At 35.5% G+C, this 18880-nt stretch overlaps 2 protein-coding genes across 4 annotated transcripts; one reads left to right on the forward strand and one right to left on the reverse strand.

Annotated features, from left to right (window-relative positions):
- Positions 1 to 10732: 10732 nt before the first annotated feature.
- On the reverse strand, positions 10733 to 12682 carry LOC145082513 (uncharacterized). 3 transcript variants are annotated; one of them, XM_079023328.1, is made up of 3 exons: positions 12527 to 12682; positions 11046 to 11847; positions 10733 to 10940 (listed from the first exon to the last, which is right to left on the reverse strand). In XM_079023328.1, the coding sequence occupies exon 2, from the start codon at positions 11834 to 11836 to the stop codon at positions 11069 to 11071; it is 768 nt and encodes a 255-aa protein (XP_078879454.1). In that variant the 5' UTR covers positions 11837 to 11847; positions 12527 to 12682; the 3' UTR covers positions 10733 to 10940; positions 11046 to 11068. The 3 variants fall into 3 exon arrangements, with proteins under 3 accessions (XP_078879454.1, XP_078879463.1, XP_078879447.1); XM_079023337.1 differs by having other exon boundaries at positions 10733 to 10959; XM_079023321.1 differs by lacking the exon at positions 10733 to 10940 and having other exon boundaries at positions 10961 to 11847.
- A 4534-nt stretch (positions 12683 to 17216) lies between these two features.
- Positions 17217 to 17705, forward strand: LOC145050878 (uncharacterized). Its single transcript, XM_078999070.1, has 2 exons — positions 17217 to 17369; positions 17451 to 17705. Exons 1-2 carry the CDS (start codon positions 17217 to 17219, stop codon positions 17703 to 17705), a joined length of 408 nt encoding a protein of 135 aa, XP_078855196.1.
- Positions 17706 to 18880: the final 1175 nt, after the last annotated feature.

Below are 18880 nucleotides of genomic sequence, written 5' to 3' on the forward strand. Positions count from 1 at the left end.
CGTCAACGTGTTAACAGAAACCCTTCTGGAAGCTTTGGAGAAGTGGATTTTGGTGATTAAGTGCTTAATGGGTGGGTGCATACATTTAGTTGCCATTAAGGACTTAGGGTTTAAGATCTTGACTTATTAGGATATCTAATCGGATGAAGTTGGAAAATTTATCCATCAAGACCTTGGGTTAAATCTGAACTTTGGAGCTCTTAGATCTGTAAGAAAACAACCTAATCCATTAAGTTGTTCAGATCAGTTCCTACGACACGACCTTTAGGTTGTCACGACGTGGCAACTGGGGAGGTCTCGACTGTTTTGTCCTTACACTGCCATAGCGTGGCCAATTGGAGGCCACGAAGTGGTGACTTGTTAAAATGAGTGTTTGGGATTTTGACTTAACCGTTGACTGTGAGGGTTGACTTTTTGACTTAGTTGACTTTTTGGTCAACTTATGGTTTGAACTTTAGGTTGAGGTTGAGTTTCCTTTTGTCTTATAGGTGACTTATGGTGTCGATATTGATCTCAGGGGAGCTGTTGTATTTCTTTCAAGTTTGTGAGGTGAGTTTTCTCACTATGGTTTTGGGTCTAAGGCACAAAGGCCAACCCACCTGATTATGTTATGTATCCATGTGTATAGGATGTGTTATGAATTACCGATATGTTAGGTAGGTAGAATTGTATACTTTTATGCGTTTTTATATTATTTTTTATATGTATATGTCAACATGTTGGGGTTGGGTGAGGCGGTCTAGTTGTGTGATGAAGGTTAAGAAACATGGGCGGTCCAGTTGATATTATAGGCCCAAGATGAGCGGTCTAGCTACTGTAGGCCTTACGAGGCGGGCCAGTAGACTGTAGGTTTGGGAGAGCGGTCCAGGCAGGCTGAAGGTTCATACTTGCATGCATTGTGTTTGTATATTTTTTTTTGTGTGTGGTATTTTGGAGAACTTGTGACAACCCGAAATTTCCATTTTGTACAAACCATATCAAGTCAATAGAAGTTAGAACAGTTACAGTGAATTTCCAGACTTTTGGGTATAAGTTTGAGTATTTCAGGATTTACATTTAAGGAGATATCAGGAGAGTGGATGCACTAGGGTTTTGTGCAACTCTGTTATTCCAAAACTCTATGATATTAGAGTTCATTTCGTGAATAAAATATTTTCTGCCAAAAATCCCAGGACTATATATAGGATTCTAAGCCATATTTATTCATTAGTTACATTTCCAACTAGAGAAAAGCCGAATTCTCTCTCACGGATCTTCGGGTTTTCATCCCAAATTGTGAGTACTTCTATCTAGTTGTATTATATAGCTTAGATTGTGCTTAATAACATCAAAATCAGATCAAAACTACAAGATTTGAGAGTTTACCGCCCAAGAACACCTTGGGGAGTAAACTCTTTTATAAGGGCCAAATGGTGCCTAGTCCCTTCCTTAAGCAATGAAACTAGTTTGGACTTGTACACTAATGAGTTTAGGGCTAGAAAACAACCACAAAACACCAAGTAAATGGTGTTCACGGCCCAAGATCTTCTTGGACCGTGAACACAAAATTTAGGGCCAAAGTGTGCCCAATGTCCCTCCAAACTTTGGAACTGAACCTAGAGACTACCCATGGCCTGTGTAGACATCAAAAACATTAAGAATCAAGGGCTAAAAGTGAGTTCACGGCCAAGGATGTTCTTGGGCCGTAAACTCCATTTTAAGTTGCCAAAATGCCCTAAATGCCTTCATTAAGCCAAGAGACTAGCATATCACTTTACCTTGATGTGTCTAGGACCAAAAACAATCAAAATACCAACACCCATAGGTGTTCACGGCTGCAAACACATGACCAAATGGTCCATGGGCCGTAAACTCAAGTAAGGGGTGTTTTGATGCCACAAACACTTCCTAAGGATTAGGCTTGAAGTTATAATGCTTCCTTATGACCTCTAGGACCCTCATAAACATAAATGGCCATGAGTTTACGACAGTAAACTCATAAGGGCCGTGAACTCCTCAAAAACTCCAAAGATGGTGGTCTTTTTCATCCTAGGTTAGAGCTAATGTCCCTAAATCATTCCCTAGCCTTCAAACTTGCATTCCCACATGAGTAGCCATGAGTTTACGGCCATAAACTCCCTTAGGCCGTGAACTCATGGTAGTAAACTCATGTGAGTGCCTTTATACCTTCCTATGTTGAATCACATGTGATTCCAACACTTGGTCAAGGTGTTTCCTAGTCTCGGAAGGTGTTTCCTTTCATATAGATGTTATAAACACTATATTCATGTCAATATGTGTCCTTATATGTCAATTAGGACTTATTGTGTCTCGGGACATCATTCATGGAACTTCTCATCCCTACACGCATACCCGTTAGAACCACTCACAACAGGTGAGTTCATACCCCTCAATCAATGTTGTAAATGATTTTAAATGCTTTAATGGAGGGGGGAATACAAGTAGAAAACAACATGTTATTAAATCACTCATATGTATTTATAACTGTGTTCTCATCCAGTAGATTTCACATACTTCAAAATGTGATGAATGAAATGGTTTTCTGTCTTAAAAATACCATGTTATCAAAGATATTACGTTTGAAATGTTTATTAAAATGACATCAAGTCATTGTTAATTATTGTTCAAAACTCTTAGATGTCTTACAAAACCATTTCTTTTACCTTCTTGAACAAAACTATATCTATATACTTATGTTCTTATATATGTATTGATATTATAGTTTTCATCCTTCAGTCAGTTTCCTACACTCTTGTGTAGCAAGGGTGTATAAACATGCTTGGACAACCAATTACCTTCCAGTTAACTATTATAGGGATAGTTAGAAGATACGAAACATTATTCCTATTACAAGGAATTACACCAGAGTCAGTTCATTCATGAGTTTATACTATACATTACATGTTACATGAATACGTCTACATAGATACGCTTACATGAATACCTTTACATAGATACATTTACCTGTATACACTTACATGAATACTTGTATCTCGATTCACTAGGATGATTTATTAGTACCTTATGTGTAAATTGTCCTGCCTATCCCAGTTCAACGGGATATCTAGACAGGACTAACCATTCCGGAACCCACCTGTTAGCAACAGTGGTAGATGAACATCTACGGATGCCTACGGTTATTACTTATATTAGGGGTACCTTTACGGGACTAACCATTCCTTTAGCCTACTGTTCTCTATAGAGGTAAATGACCATCTACGGATGCCTACGGTTAATACTTATATTAGGTGTACCTTTACGGGACTAACCCTTCCTTAAACCTGCTGTAGCTACAGAGGAAAATTGAACAATCTACGGATGTTCAAAGGTTATACATGTCGCTATTCGCGATGTCGTGTTAATCCTAATATAAAAGGATAACACTTACATGGTTATATTTTTCCTATTACCTTATTTTGTGATACATTCACATAAACGATGAGTTAGACTAAGTACTTTTAGTAATAGTCAAAAAGAAGGAAAACCATCTTTGTTATAGCAAAACACACGAGTCTTGGTAGATGACCACTTACAAAACACACGAGTCTTGGTAGAAGACTACTTACAAAACACACGAGTCTTGGTAAAAGACTACTTACAAAACACATGAGTCTTAGTAGAAGACTACTTACAAAACACATGAGTCTTGGTAGAAGACTACTTACAAAACATTTAGGTCTTGGTAGAAGGCTACTCGTTATACTAATAGAAATCATAGGGATTTGCTAGAGTATTCAAACGCTTTCAACTGATTTCAAACAATTCACACTTATACAGTCTTTTTCCAAAGGTTTCCAAGTCATTACTTTACAGTTTTACAAATCAAAGACACATTAATACTTATGAATTCACCAGCTTTACACTGATACTCTCTTTCAAAATAACTTGTATTCTCAAGTCACCAGTTAGACAGGTACGATGGCCAGGTTTTGAGAAGACAGAGCACAGACAAGACTCGTCTTTTATTTTGATTACATATTTTGATGTCTTATTACAATGAAAGAACACACATGTATTAAAACTTTACTTTTAATGCAATGGATGATGTTGTTGCTTGTTTACTACTTTACACTGTTATGATACTTCACATGACGTCCTCCACCCCGGAACGTTTCCTCCGTTCTTGGTTTTGGGGTGTGACAGAACTCACTAAGCTTTGAGTTACAATTATTGATTTCAATGTCTCGGGTACTTCTGAGGATCGAGGGAAAACGAAGGCATGATCGTAGACATCATCCATGAACTTTATATTTGGAGAGATGTATTGATACTTAGATTTGTCTTTGATATTTTGGAAAACAATGTTTGATTGACTTATGGTTTTATGAAAATGGTTTTGAAATTCAAAAAAAAATTACTATTGTTTTTTTGACGTTACAGTTTAGCAAATATTTTGACAATTTCACAAATAATATATGCAAAATTGGTAGTTGTTTTAATAAACTCTTCAAATTTTGCTTGAATCTTAGAAAACGTTAAATAAAATTAAGTTGGTATATATTTCTCTAATTATATTCATACTTATATAACCGAATAATATTTAATTATAAATAAGACAAAATTCTATAATCGGTCAACAAATAGTCTCACTTTAAGGAAAATGTTGCAAAACATCACATAGGTCCTTGCGGTTTTATATTTTTGCATGGTTGGTCTTTATCTATATAAAAAACTATATTTCCCTTCTGATATCTTTTAGCTTTTCTTTTACCTATTTTTTTAATTTTTGATGATATTAATTTAAAAAAACACACACATACATAATCGTTGTTCATATACCTGCTTCGCCCCCACCCCATTTCAATTCCGGACACCACCATCCCCATCTCCGACCTCCTTCTCTAAACCCCTACCATTACACATTCTCCTTTATGGCTAGAAAAGCTTTATTCTCATAAGGTGGATTAATACCTTTCACTCATATGAGAACTAAGATATGTATGGGGATGTAAATCCTTCAAGGAAGGAACAATTGAGTGGAATCAATGTACAAAACAACTCGACCCCATTCAAGGTAGGCCTGTTAAGTAAAAGGAGTAGTTTTAGTTTGTATTTCTTTTTCCTCCAAATCAAAATCATCGTCTAGGGTGGAATCAACACCTATTTTGGAAATCTTCTTAGAAAATAATATTCTTCCCTTATATTGATGTGTTTCTTCACTGTAGCCTTAGGGTTTACCATCCCTAGAACATGGTTTCTATTTTTTTTCATGGCAGACTCCAGTAGAAACGAAGGATTGCAGGAGTAGTTGGGGAAGAAGAAGAGTGAAAATGAAGAGATATGGGTTGGAATGGTGAAAAAAAGGTCAATAGTTTTAGGTAGGAAGGGGTGGATGGGTGGTAATCAGTCCACTATTTTGTTTTTTTTAATTGAAGTTCATCAAATAATATAAAATAAAATTCATATAAATTAAAGAGGGTATAAAAGTCAATTTAGGTGATTCAATGACTAACCATGCAAGAAAATAAAACCATGAGGACCAACTGCGTGACATTTTGCAAAGTCATCCTTAAAATGAGACTTTTTATAAACCATAAGGACCAATTTTGAAATTTTTTCTATAAAATTAAGATAGACAAAACTTTAAAAGTGGTCCCTGTGGTTTTCGAAAATATCAGGTTTAGTCCTTATGTTCAAAAAACCTCATAGATCGTCCCTGTGGTTTCAAAACTTTTAACATTTGGTCTTTCCAGCTAACTCCGTTACCATTTAACCGTTAAGTCAGGGGCATTTTTGTCATTTCACTATACAGGGACCATTTATGAGGTTTTCAATTACTTTTTTAAAATAAATAAATAAATAATATTTAATATGCAATGGGTCCCACCCTCTCTCTCTCTCTTTCTCTCTCTCTCTCTCTCTCTCTCTCTCTCTCAAGAAATACAGAACTTCTGTCACACCCCAAAACCGTGAATGGCGGAAACATTCTGAGGCGGAGGACGTCATGTATAGTATCACAACAATGAATAGTAGTAAACAAGCAACAACATCATCCATTGCATTAATAATATAATTTCATACATGTGTGTTCTGTCAAAGTTATAGACACCAAAAATATACATATCAAAATAAAAGATGATTCTTGAACGAACTTCATCTTCTCAAAAGCCTGGCACCTGTACCTGTCTAGTGGTGACCTGAGAATACAAGTTATTTTGAAAGAGAGTATCAACTTTAAAGCTGGTGAGATCATAAGTATATTAGTGTCTTAGTTTGTATGAAAGCGTTTGTAAGATGTAATGTATAAGTTTTATAAAGTTTGTGTTTGTTTGAACTATCCTAGAAAACCCTATGTTTCCTACTAAGAGTAGCCTTTTACCAAGTCATCTAGTAACCGTGTGTGTGTCTCTTGTAAGAGTGTGTATTTTTCCAAATTCGACTATCATTAACCAAAAATATAGTTTTTACATTACCGTGCATCGTGTAAATGTTCACGAAGTGAATGTAATGGGATAAATATTATAGTACTGTAGTGTTGTATTAAGTAACTACTGTTGTACTAACTACCTTAAACCAATTGTTATTTAAAGTGCAATGTGATCGGCCTGTACCCTGTTACCGACTGAATAGTAAAACGACGATGTAAGACGCCTTAAGAAATGACATTTGGCACCTGTAGACTTACTAAGTCCCACTGTAGCGAGAAGCAAGGTGTAGGATAGTCAATCCAGTATAAATCTATATGCAAACTCATACACTCCCCAATTAAGGAGATTCTGGATACAAAAACGGTCATGGCAGGTAGTGCCGTGACCCGTTTAATAGCTCACATAACTGAATGTAATGTATATGTAATGTATGTGCTAGCTGTATTGTGTGTTCTTCCTCTGTCTAGCCTGTATGTTTGTTTCTCATCACTATGTATTATGTTTGTTTCTTATTACTATGTATAATGTTTGTTTCTCATCATTATGCATTATGTTTGTTTCTCATCACTATGTATTATGTTTTTTTCTCATTACTATGTATAATGTTTGTTTCTCATCACTATGCATTATGTTTGTTTCTCATTACTATGCATTATGTTTGTTTCTCAGTACTATGTATAATGTTTGTTTCTCATCACTATGCATTATGTTTGTTTCTCATTACTATGTATTATGTTTGTTTCTCATCACTATGTATTATGTTTGTTTCTCATCACTATGTATTATCATTAGTAAGACCCTAAACTATGCCTATTGTAGTTTACTAGTAATATAACTGGTACGTATGAACATGTGAGTATACCCTTGTTACCCAAGGGTATTGAATGAACTGGGAGAACGTTTATGATTATATATGTACACATGATATATAACTAATATTTAAACGACCTTCGGACGAGTACCCGATATCCCACCAGACCACATCTCAAGCGCGAAAAGGAAATAGGGCGGGCGGCCTCCTAAGCCTTTTAAACATTGCTTATATAACTATACATATATGGACATGCAATTGATAATAAGTATAACAGAGTTTAAGTAAAAGTATTTGATAAGTAAAACAGTTTGTAAAACAGTTTGAAGCAAAACAGTTTGATAAACAGTTTGAACAATAAGAAAATCATTGGTTTTGTAGTTATTAATCACATGTGATTGATGTAATAACTATAAGTATTCAACTTGTATTCCCCCCATAAAACCATTTAAAACATTTAAAAGCATTTCAAAGGTTAGTTAAAGGGGTATGAACTCACTTGTAGTGAGTGGATTGGATTGAAGTGTCGGATACTGTGCTAGGTGACAAATGGAGACTTGTACACACGTACGAGCCTAGTTATCATATAATGAACATATATACAACTAATTAGCCAATTTATAACTACTAAATTAAGTTGGGACACTCTAGAACATGAAAACACTTTGTTTCAAGTGTTAAAGATCACAAGGGTTGCATCCAAGTGTTTGTAGGGCAAAGCTAGAGTGTTTAGAGTTCAAGGGTAAACTCCTTTGGAGTTTACGGTTTTAATGACCATTACCCAAGAAGTTTACGACAGTAAACTCAAGGTTTTACGGTCGTGAACTCTACATTTTATGACCATATGTTGTTTTGAGGTTTTACAAGTCCTTTGAAGCATTTCTACTTGGTGGTTAGGCCTTTGGAAAGATCTAGGGCACCATTTCACTCCTAAATGGAGTTTACGGTCCCTTTACCATTTTCCTTTGAGTTTACTACCTTAAACTCATGAGTTTACTACCTTAAACCCATAAGTTTGGTACTAGGGGGTTTTCAAGTCCTTAGCTCAATCATGGCAATAGTCTAGGTTAGATTTAGACATAAGGAATAACCATGGGACTTTTACACACCTTTTGGGGTGTTTACGGTTTTGGGAGATCCCCAAATCGTAAACACATAAAAATGTAAGGTTTTGGTGCTTTTTGTGTGATAAAATCATCAAGGATGAATCTAGACAAGTCCCTAAGGCATGGTGAAGCATCTAGGCACCCTAAGGCACCACTTTGCACCATATTTGGTGTTTACGGTTTTGGGAGCCTCCCAAAACCGTGAACACCTTGATCTTGGTGTTCTTGGGACTTTTCTTTGATGCTAACATGTAATACAAGCTTAATAAGACTCAAGGATGGAAGTACTTACTATAAGGAAGCTTGAAATGAGCTAAAAGTCCAAGAACACTTAGTGTGTGTTCTTGGTGTTTTTGGAAATCTAATCAAGACACAAAAATGGATGGATGAAAAGATGTACAATCACTAGATTAAGTGTTATACCAATTTGAAATGGCCAGAACACTTATAAGTTTGAAGATCTTGAATTAAATCTTGGATGATACTTGAGAGTGTTTTTTAGTTTACTCTTTTGGTGATTAGGGAGTAAACATAAAATGACTAGTTTGGGGAGTAAACTCATGCTTAAGGCATGAGTTTACGTTTTTGGGGGTAGTTTACGGCCCAAACATAAAAGTTTGGCCGTGAACTTCTAAGATACGTGGTATTCGCAGTTTAGAAATTTCGAGACCCGAGACGGCCCATCCGTTCACCCGTTCGTTTAAAGATTAATTATTAAAATAATCAAATGAACTTATTTTTCCTAAAAACAAGTAAAAGTGAACTTGACTTATAATATGAAGTGATTGAATTTTAGGGTTTGACCGAATGAAAATTCTGGGTTGTCACAACTTCCCCTCAATCCCATGCCCACCACCATCACCGATTACCCATAATCACCACCAGTTACCGATAACCACCACCAGTCACGGACATCCACCACCCACTTATTCCGGCACCACTACTATCTACCTATTTTGGAACCATCACAACCCACATTATCGATTCAGCAAGTGTCACCCCAAGATCAAATCCCAAAAATCAAATTTTAACCTAGAAATTAAGATCACAACAAGATCAAATCCTGAAATCAAAACCTAACCAAAGTCAAACCCTAAAATCGTGAATCAAAACCTAAGCTGAAATCAAAACCAAATTTGGAAATCAAAACCCAAACCGCAAATGAAAGCAGACATGAACACCATTGTTCCTCTCTTTTTGGACAATGTCGATGAAGAACATCAAAATCCTACCCCAGATCAAGCAACATTGGAGACCCCAAATCAAGTAACATTGAAATCCGACCAACATCTAAGTATCTAGTCTCGTTTTCTTCCGTCTTCAATCTATTTTACTTGATCTCTTCTCTTGATAGCTCCGACGAAGAACACCAAAATACGCCCCTAAAACTACCATGAATCAAAAATCAGACGTACAATTGCAATCAAAACCAAAATCCGTAATTTCACACATCGATTAATCAAATAAAGTGAATCAGCTGTCAAACTTGACATTAATACATTCGAGACTGTAATCAAAATCAAACTTCATCAAATTTCTGTTTCAACGAAGATTTTAATACAAGTGGTGGTCGGAGATGGAGAGGTGGGGCAATGATGGTTTTGAATAAAGAGGGGAGCCAATGATGATGCGTTTGTAAGAGAGTGTTGCGAAAGAAGAAAGGTGATGGGAGAGGTGGTGACCGGAGATGGAAAGGTGGTGGCGATGATTCTCTTAGAGAGAGATGGCGCCAAAGTATTATGATGTCAGGTGAGATACGGAGAGGGGAAGAAGGGTACTTGAAGCCTGCCGCTTGAGCCCTGAGTGAGAAGTTTAACGAGAAGGTCACCGGTAGTAAACTTAGGTTGCTGGTGGTGAGTTATTGCACTTTTTATATATATATATAGAGAGAGAGAGAGAGAGAGAGAGAGAGAGAGAGAGAGAGAGAGAGAGAGAGAGAGAGAGAGAGAGAGAGAGACTCATTGCATATTAAATATTATTTATTTATTTATTTAAAAAAAAAAAGTAATTGAAAACCTCATAAATAGTCCCTGTATAGTGAAATGAAAAAAATGTCCCTAACTTAACGGTTAAATAGTAACGGAGTTAGCTGGAAGGACCAAATGTTAAAAATTTTGAAACCATAGGGACGATCTGTGAGGTTTTTTGAACTTAGGGACTAAATTTGATATTTTCGAAAACCAGAGGGACCATTTTTGAAGTTTTGTCATTAAGATATTTGTATAAAAGAATATAAAAGAGCTTTATTCAAAGTATAATATAAGTGTTAATATGTAAATGAATATTTTTAAAAGATAATTGCTATTTTACGAATGTAGTTGCAATTGCAAAAGATTAGTGGCATACAGAAATACGATTATCTCATTGACAACAATTGACATGGATGAATTAATAATCCAACATTAGTTATAAGTATAGATGAGATTTATAACCGAAAAATCCAACAATTGACATGGATGAATTCTTGTTTTAATAAATTAATTAGGCATCAGTTGTTCGTTTATAATTTGTGAGAGTATCATGGATTGATATGAGTAACACATTATACTGATTTCTTTTCAGAAATTATCTTCCAAAGGAGCTACCAGAACACTTAATAAACTACCATGACTTCCACTCATCCCCCCACCTCCTTACTGAATTTATACTTCCATTCTGTAAAAAGAAATAGAAACTACAGTATAACATTTTATTCAAAAGTCAAAACACAGAAAGTCAAAAGATACAAAAGAAAATAGAATCTCGAGCACATAAACTTACAAATCTTTAAGTTTTAAACAGCATTAATGAAAACTGCGCATGACACCATGTAAGTAGCCTCCAGTCATTACAAATGACACCACCGACACAACACCCGCCGGAAAAACTTTACCCGACTTCTTAAACCGCATTCCCATCACTCCCAACAGAGCACCAGACAAACCAAGTCCAACACACGATGCAAACACAGGATTCACCGGTAACTGTGTGTAAACAAACAGCAATAATGCCGCCGATATCCCGCCGGAAATTAAAGATTTCTGGCTTCCACTCTTCAGAAACCCCATCACACCACCCAACCCAACCAAGGCGGCATACCCCAGTGTTAGCTTCTGAGACATCGACATGCCCATCTTTTTCGGTTCTTGATTGTCTTCTGGTGCTCCTCCACCCTCTCCACCACCACCGCCGCCGCTTCCACCGCCCCAGTTGTTGTCGTTTCCTTCACCACCACCACCACCGCCACCGCCGCTGCTGTCGGTTTGGAGTTCGGTTGGTTCTACAAAATCGACAGAAAGGGCGGTGGGGGGCTTTTCCGGGACCACGCTGCGGCTGATCACACCGGAAAACCGGTTTCTAGAGTGGTGTTTGATGGTAATTGGGCGGTATAAAGAGAGATTTGGTGTGGTTTTTAATGACAAGAGATGGGTAGTGTTACTTGAAGTTGAAGGTGTGGGGGAAAGTTTATAGCAAGGTTGACGATAATGCCCTTGGATTGAAGCTAGGGTATGATATTGGGGAAGTGAAATGGAAGAATGGGAAATTGCTGAAAGCTCTCCTGTGATGGCCATAACTATGAAGCCTTCAGAAGAAGAAAGATTAAGAAAACTGATAGAAGATATAAGAGAATATTTTTTGTTTATTAGATTCAAAGTAAGATAAATTTGATACAATTTCTCTGTGTTCTGTTTGAGTCTTAAACAAGAACCATAATCATACATTCATTTCAATAGTAAAACTGAATGGACCTATCTTCTCAAGAACAAAAGTTCAAAACTACATTAAACAAAAGAAAACAAGCAACATCTGGTGTTCATCTTACAGCAAAATCAAAATCAACTTTAGAATCAACAAGTATGAAAATCAAAGTCTAGCTGTGTTTGAAATTTAAAGTCCGATAGTTCAATCATTCAAAAGATTCACGATAAAACTGCAAAATCCTGTGTTCAAGTCAATCAAAACCCCTGCTAAAGTGTCTTATATAATACTAACAGCTGACAGTTTTTGGTCAATACGAATACGAAAATCTTCCACAAGAATCGTAATACACTATCTGTTTAATCCGCTAGATTCGTGATTCATATTTTCAGACCATATAATCAATTCAACCAAAGCCTTTCAAAATGTAGAATTCGATAACGAACTTCAGTTTTTGGCAATTTTCGAATATGATTGAATAAAAACACGAAGCAAAAATGAACATTCTACAAAAAAAAGTCTAAATTAAACTGATATGAATATGATACCAAGGGATTACTTACCTTTTAATTAGAAGCTGAAAAACCCTAGTTTCGTTTTCTCAAGGGGTCGTTCGAAGCTGTAATAACTAATAAGCGTCAAACAACTAGTACCCTCCGCCGTCCAAATAAACGGAGGAATAAGAAGCTAATGGGCCCAGAAATTCAGGTTCCCAAACATGAATTAGGCTGGAATCTAACAAATGTATCCAAGAGTCCAGGTTACAACCCATATAGATACAGATGTTCAAAACATCTTTAGTTTCTCACAAATATTTATATAGTAATTTTTATTATCAATAACTTATTAATAATATTAGAGAAGTCAAATATCTTTTTACTTTTTTTATAATAATATTTAACAAAATAAGTTTTTCCTATAGAAGAAAAACAACAATATCACTAAATTATTTCTCTATGTTAATTGTTTTTTTTTTAATTTTATATGATTTGGATTTGGTTTACCTTATTAATAGCTAATAATATTGCTATTTATAGGCATTAGGCGACATGTCAATATTTAGGTTAAAATGTTACCCTTTCTACTTTACGTTAGTTTTGTGCTATAAGCTTTCAAGTGAAACATTATTAGGTCGCCTGTAGACATGCACAAAATGATTGGTCATAGACCGTTTAAAATGAGATTGGACCTATAAAAGACCGAACCGAAAAAAGACCGGTCCGAGAGAAACCGGACTGTTCTGAAACCGGTCAAAAAAAAAACCGGACCATTCGAAACCGGTCTGAGACCGATCTCAAATAAGACCGGAAGCCAAAGTTTACAAATATATCATTTTTGTGTTAATTACACAATTTTTAATCAGACACTATCTAACATCATTTCATTTTTTTTTCTTTTATTTAACTTTATTGTATCATTTTTAATAAAGTTTAATCTATTATTTTGGTGTTAATCTCACATTGTTACGGGAAAAACTCGAAACCGAAACTAAAACACCAACATATATCGAAACTGAGCCGAAAAAACTCGAAGACCGACCGAAAAAACTCGAAAACTGAACCGAAAAATGTGCACGGAATGACAGCGGGACCGGACCGAAAAAGACCGAGATCAGTCCCAAAAAAGATCGAACCGGAAGAGAGCGGTCTGAGAAAAGACTGGACTAAAAAAAGACCGTACCGTTTCGAGACCGACCACAAAAAAACCGGATTGTTTCGAGACTGACTGATGCAGGACCGAAAATGTGTGCAGTTCTATGTCAATGTCGTATACATACAAATTACATTCATATTAAATACATGATAATAAATTTATACTAAGAAAAAAAATATCGGTTTCATAACAACTTTGTTCAGCCTTATTTATATGTTATAGGATAAATTTAAAAAGATGTCCAAACTTTTATATGCAAATTTATAACCAGGCCTAGAAAAAGGACTTTGTATGGTGTTGAACATGTTGTAAATTTAAATTATTAGAATTTGAAGTCACGCCGAAATATTTAAAATTAATTATGATGTGATTATGGTCTCTTTGCATATTTTTTTATTGTATATTTTATCATTTTGGAATTAATCATGAAGCAATTATGACATCATCTTTGTTTGTCGGAATTTCAGACTTATTTAACCAATTGAACCCTCGAATCGATAAGACTGTTAGTTCGCCGTCCGGTCAGATTTTTACAATATTGATTTTAAATGCGCTCTATACCGTGAAAATATATTTGAGAATGCTATTTCCTTAACCAATTATTTAAAAGGTTTAATTGAGAAAACTAGAAGAGTGACAATATAAAAGGTTAAAGGTTCCCTTTGTTGTGTCAACGGAAAATGGAAATAACTTTTAATAGGAAAATAACAAGTATACTCACAAAATGATGTGGCTTTTTGTCAAATCTTCTCATGGTCAACTCTGATCTAGATGTCGCAGGGATGGGCAACATTTCACAAAGGCAAAATACAACACAGGGAATAGTACGAATTAATTATAACATTCGTTAACTTTATATCTGATTCGATTATAACAAGAAAATAGATACATTATGGATTTTAATTTTAGTGAGTCTTTTTGAATACCGAAGATATGCCTTTTACTTTTGTCAAATAAGGTCTGATTTAAAATACCACTAAAAACAATGTTTGCTTATAGGTCGAATACTAAATATTATTGTACAAGTTTTATTACACTTCAATTTTAAACTATTTGATCTTTTAACGATATCAAATTTGATACAAAATTTACTAGGCGTAATATATTACCCTCTTTACCCTAGAACAACTGAAACTAACAATATCAAATTGAACTTAAGGTTAATCTTTTGCTTGTATCAGTAGTATATTCAGTGGTGACTTAACGAACATTATAAATCGTTGTGAACTCGTCATTGATTCACCCTCAATATAGTTGGATCTGCCACGTGTGTTAAGGGATCTTGTCATCGCCAGACACTTTGTTGTCTTTCTTGCCCGAATCTCTCATACTCAAAGTAATCTGATTCTCTAACAAAATTTGCACTTGCACTCTTGAGACTCTTTTTCAAACTACTTTCCTTTGTATTTGAGACATTGGGGCTTGTCAACGGATCGGCAACTAAGTTGTTAAGAACATGTTGTGCCTCCTCTGATAACCTTAACGTGTATCTTTCAACATCTTCAATAGGTCGTTCCATCATCAAATGTCCCGTTGAATATGAACGTGGAAATTTTCTAACAAGTGAAATGTCATGTTTTAAATCAAACACTTCAACTGAAACATGACCACTTGTAGTAGGCCTGTTTGGGCCACAACACAGCTCAGCATAACTGAGCTGGTTGGGTTTTGGAACTAGACTTGCTCGACAAACCGGGCAAGTGACGCGTAAAGCCAACCACTCATCTATGCAGGCCCTGTGGAATACATGGTTGCATTCCGGTAACAAGCGTAAGACCTCGTGATCCGTAAACTCAATTAAGCACACTGCACATTCTAGCACGTGTTGCCCTATTTTCATCTCTTTCACTGTGGAATAAGTGCAAGTTGTGAATGTGGCAATCACTGCAGGGTCGAGCCCGCATACCAGCTTCATGGACCTCCTTCCACCGCCGTTGATGATGGTGGAGGCGAGGGTGAGCTGATGTTCGACATAGTGGCAACCGAAGTAGAAGAAGAAAATGCAAATTAACAAAAAAGCAATTAACAAGCATGCCGGAACTACTACCATGGGTGTATTTATCTTTGACCCCACTCTCTGAGGAGGCGACAACGCAGGTGGTGGTTTGCTGGAAGTTTCCGCGGCGACAGAACTAGTTAGTGCCACTAAAACGAGAACGACAACCACCCATTTCATTTCGTAAAGAAATTTAATAATTTCGGTCGATGAAAACCTGAATGTATCCATGGATTTTGGTTTCAATGTAGATATGCGTTTATATATATAGAGAGAGGTAGATCAATTAATTGATGGGATATATATGAGTCTCAATTCTAATTGGATGTGATGATTCTTGATTTTAGAGGTAGATCCGGCTGTAAAAAGATTCTTGTTTTTCAAGATTCAACTGTTATAATATTTGATGAATAATCCTCCAAATAACAATTTTAAATAATTTATGAAGATTCATTGTAGGTTCTCGATTATAACTAGATGTGAGGATTCTGAATTTTTGTGGTTCCGACAAAAACAATCGTTTGGTTTTTGTTACAAGATTTTTGTAACATTCTTTCTGTATACTCTTTGAAATGTTCAATATTTAATCAAGAATTTGTTTTTTTTTTTTTGAAGCTTGAAACAAATTTTGAATAGAATTTGTTGTTTTTGAAGCTTGAAACAAATTTTTTATAGATATAAGTTGGATTGCTCGGTTCTGCCAAACTGATAATTTGGACAAAACAACTTGTCATGTTATTGTGATTTGGTGGATCTCCATATGAATATGGGAAGGTAACCGTGACATGCAGATACAAAATATTTATCTTGAGCATACGGTGTGGGTGTATTGCTTCTCACTATTGCCGACGTGGAGGGTAAAAACGGCATGACAACGAGATCAACACCCCCCCCCCCCCCCTCCATCTCGTTTATCCTCGTTGTGGCATTTCTCGTTGCCATCTCCACCCAATGAAACGAGCAAAAAATCGACCATTACCACTTTAAAACGTTTAAATACGGTTAATTTAATAAAAAAAAAAACTTTAAAATTAATTATCCTTTCCCTATATAAATACATATTATATCTAAACAATTTTTTAAACACATAACTTCTCTCTTTCTCTCTATTATCTCAATTATCTTCAAAAAAAAAAGTATGGATCCTTTTGCTTCGTCCGATGATTCCGATGACGATATATTCTTCAGGATGATATATCAGCATTATACTAACGAGCTGCTACAACCAGACCCAACTCCGCTACTAACAAGACGTGCGATGTTAAACAGAAATCGTGAGGAAGGACACGAGCATCTATATCGCGATTACTTTGCGGATAATTGTATATACGGGTCGAAGGACTTCAAAAGAAGATTTCATTTGAGTTGGAATGTTTTCCTACGGATCGTCAACGCCTTGGAAAGCCGATATCACTTCTTTACTATACTTTTATACAAAAAAAAATCTAGTACATTTTTCTTTAATTTTACAACATATACAATATATTTTTAAATTGTAGTTAATATATGTTTAGGTACGAATTTTTCCAATTGAGATATGATGTTAGAGGTAGACGAGGATTTACAACGTTGTAGAATGTGCTGCGGCCATTTGTTTGATGGCTATGGGGGAATCACCCGACACCATGGACGACTATATGAAAATGGCCGAAAGAACCGCAAGGGATAGTTTGTATACATTATCAAGGGGTGTTGTTGAAACATTTGGAGACATGTGTTTGCAGAAACCTTCGTTGCATGATTTGCAAGAATTGTATGTGGCGCATGAAGAACGCCATGGCTTTCTTGGAATGATCGGAAGCCTTGATTGCACACACTGGAAATGAAAAAATTGTCAGGTAGCATGGAAAGGGCAATACACAAGTGGTCATCACGGATCACATTTGTTGGTTTTAGAGGCTGTTGCTTCTCAAGATTTATGGATTTGGCATGCATTTTTTGGGGTTGTGGGTTCCAACAACGACATCAACGTTCTTGATCAGTCGCCAATATTCGATGATCTTTTGAATGAAAAGGCCTTGGATGCTCCTTTCATGGTGAATGGAAACGAATACAAATATGGATATTACCTTACAGATGAAATATATCCTTAGTATTCTACATTGGTGAAGGCATTCCGCCACCCGGTTGAAAAACGAAACAAACTTTTTAAGAGAAGACAAGAAATAGCACGTAAGGATGTGGAACGTGCTTTTGGAGTACTAAATGCGAAGTGACATATAGTTGAACATGCAACACGACCATTGGATTTAGAAACTCTACGGTATATCATGTATGCATGTATCATAATGCATAACATAGTAGTAGAAGATAAAAGGCGAAATTTTGCACACTATATACTAACGGAGTCCAGACACGTTCAGTTTCAACCAGGAACAACAGAGTATTTGCATCGAGTTGTTGGCATTTAGAACGCAAATAAACACAGACAACTTCGAGAGGACTTGGCGGATTATATCTTCTATGGTAACAATAACGATAACGAATAGCGTTTAGTTTTTAAAAAAATGTTTTTTTAACGAAGAGCGTTGTATTTTTTTTTTTTTGAAATTTGTATGTTATGTGTAATTTAATTTTTATGTTAATTTTAATCTTTAAAAATTGTTTTTATTGTATGTTATTTATAATTTTTAAACATTATGTTTTATTTATTATCTTATATTTAAAAAATATTTGTCTAAATTAAAAAAATCGAAAAAAATAAATATATTATAAAATGGAAAAAAGTTGGTGTTATAACAAGATGCAACATGGTGACCATTTCTCCATTTGGTGTTATAACACCGTTGGTGTTGTGGCATGTGAGGTGGCATCAAAATGGTGTTACGACTAGTTTCCCACACCTTATACTCTAAGGATTAATATGATAATAAGTGAGGATATCAGCCAGAAAATTTAGAAGTTGTGTCTTACTTTGGTCTAAGAATTATAGTCATTTAGACTTATAGATTGTTAAATAAAAGAAGACAAAACTGCAAAAATGGTCCCTATGATATGTATTTTTTCTGAGTTTTAGTTTAAACCCCAACTTTTTTGGTTTCATGGTCATTTTGACCATGTTTCTTTGTGGATGTGATCCCCGTTAAAGTTAAAATGACTAATATACTATTTTCATTTGTTTTTCTTATTTTCTAAAAAACTTTATCTTTTTTATTTTAATATTAATGTAATACTAATAAATAAAGTGGGCCCCCACTACCTCTCTCTCTATCTCTCTAAACTAAACACACACACACACTCTCTCATTAGGTTTAACCAAAATTCGATC

This window comes from Lactuca serriola, chromosome 1 (assembly GCF_051521515.1).
Source record: "Lactuca serriola cultivar US96UC23 chromosome 1, Lser_US96UC23_V15, whole genome shotgun sequence".
Classification (NCBI taxonomy): domain Eukaryota; kingdom Viridiplantae; phylum Streptophyta; class Magnoliopsida; order Asterales; family Asteraceae; genus Lactuca; species Lactuca serriola.

What these genes read in the sequence shown, in the direction of transcription:
- LOC145082513 (XM_079023328.1), bottom strand. Translation starts at nt 11,836, where the DNA reads ATGGCCATCACAGGAGAGCTTTCAGCAATTTCCCATTCTTCCATTTCA.
- LOC145050878 (XM_078999070.1), top strand. Translation starts at nt 17,217, where the DNA reads ATGGGGGAATCACCCGACACCATGGACGACTATATGAAAATGGCCGAA. An exon ending in ATGATTTGCAAGAATTGTAT is followed by an intron (nt 17,370 to 17,450) that starts GTGGCGCATGAA and finishes AAAAATTGTCAG; the next exon opens with GTAGCATGGAAAGGGCAATA.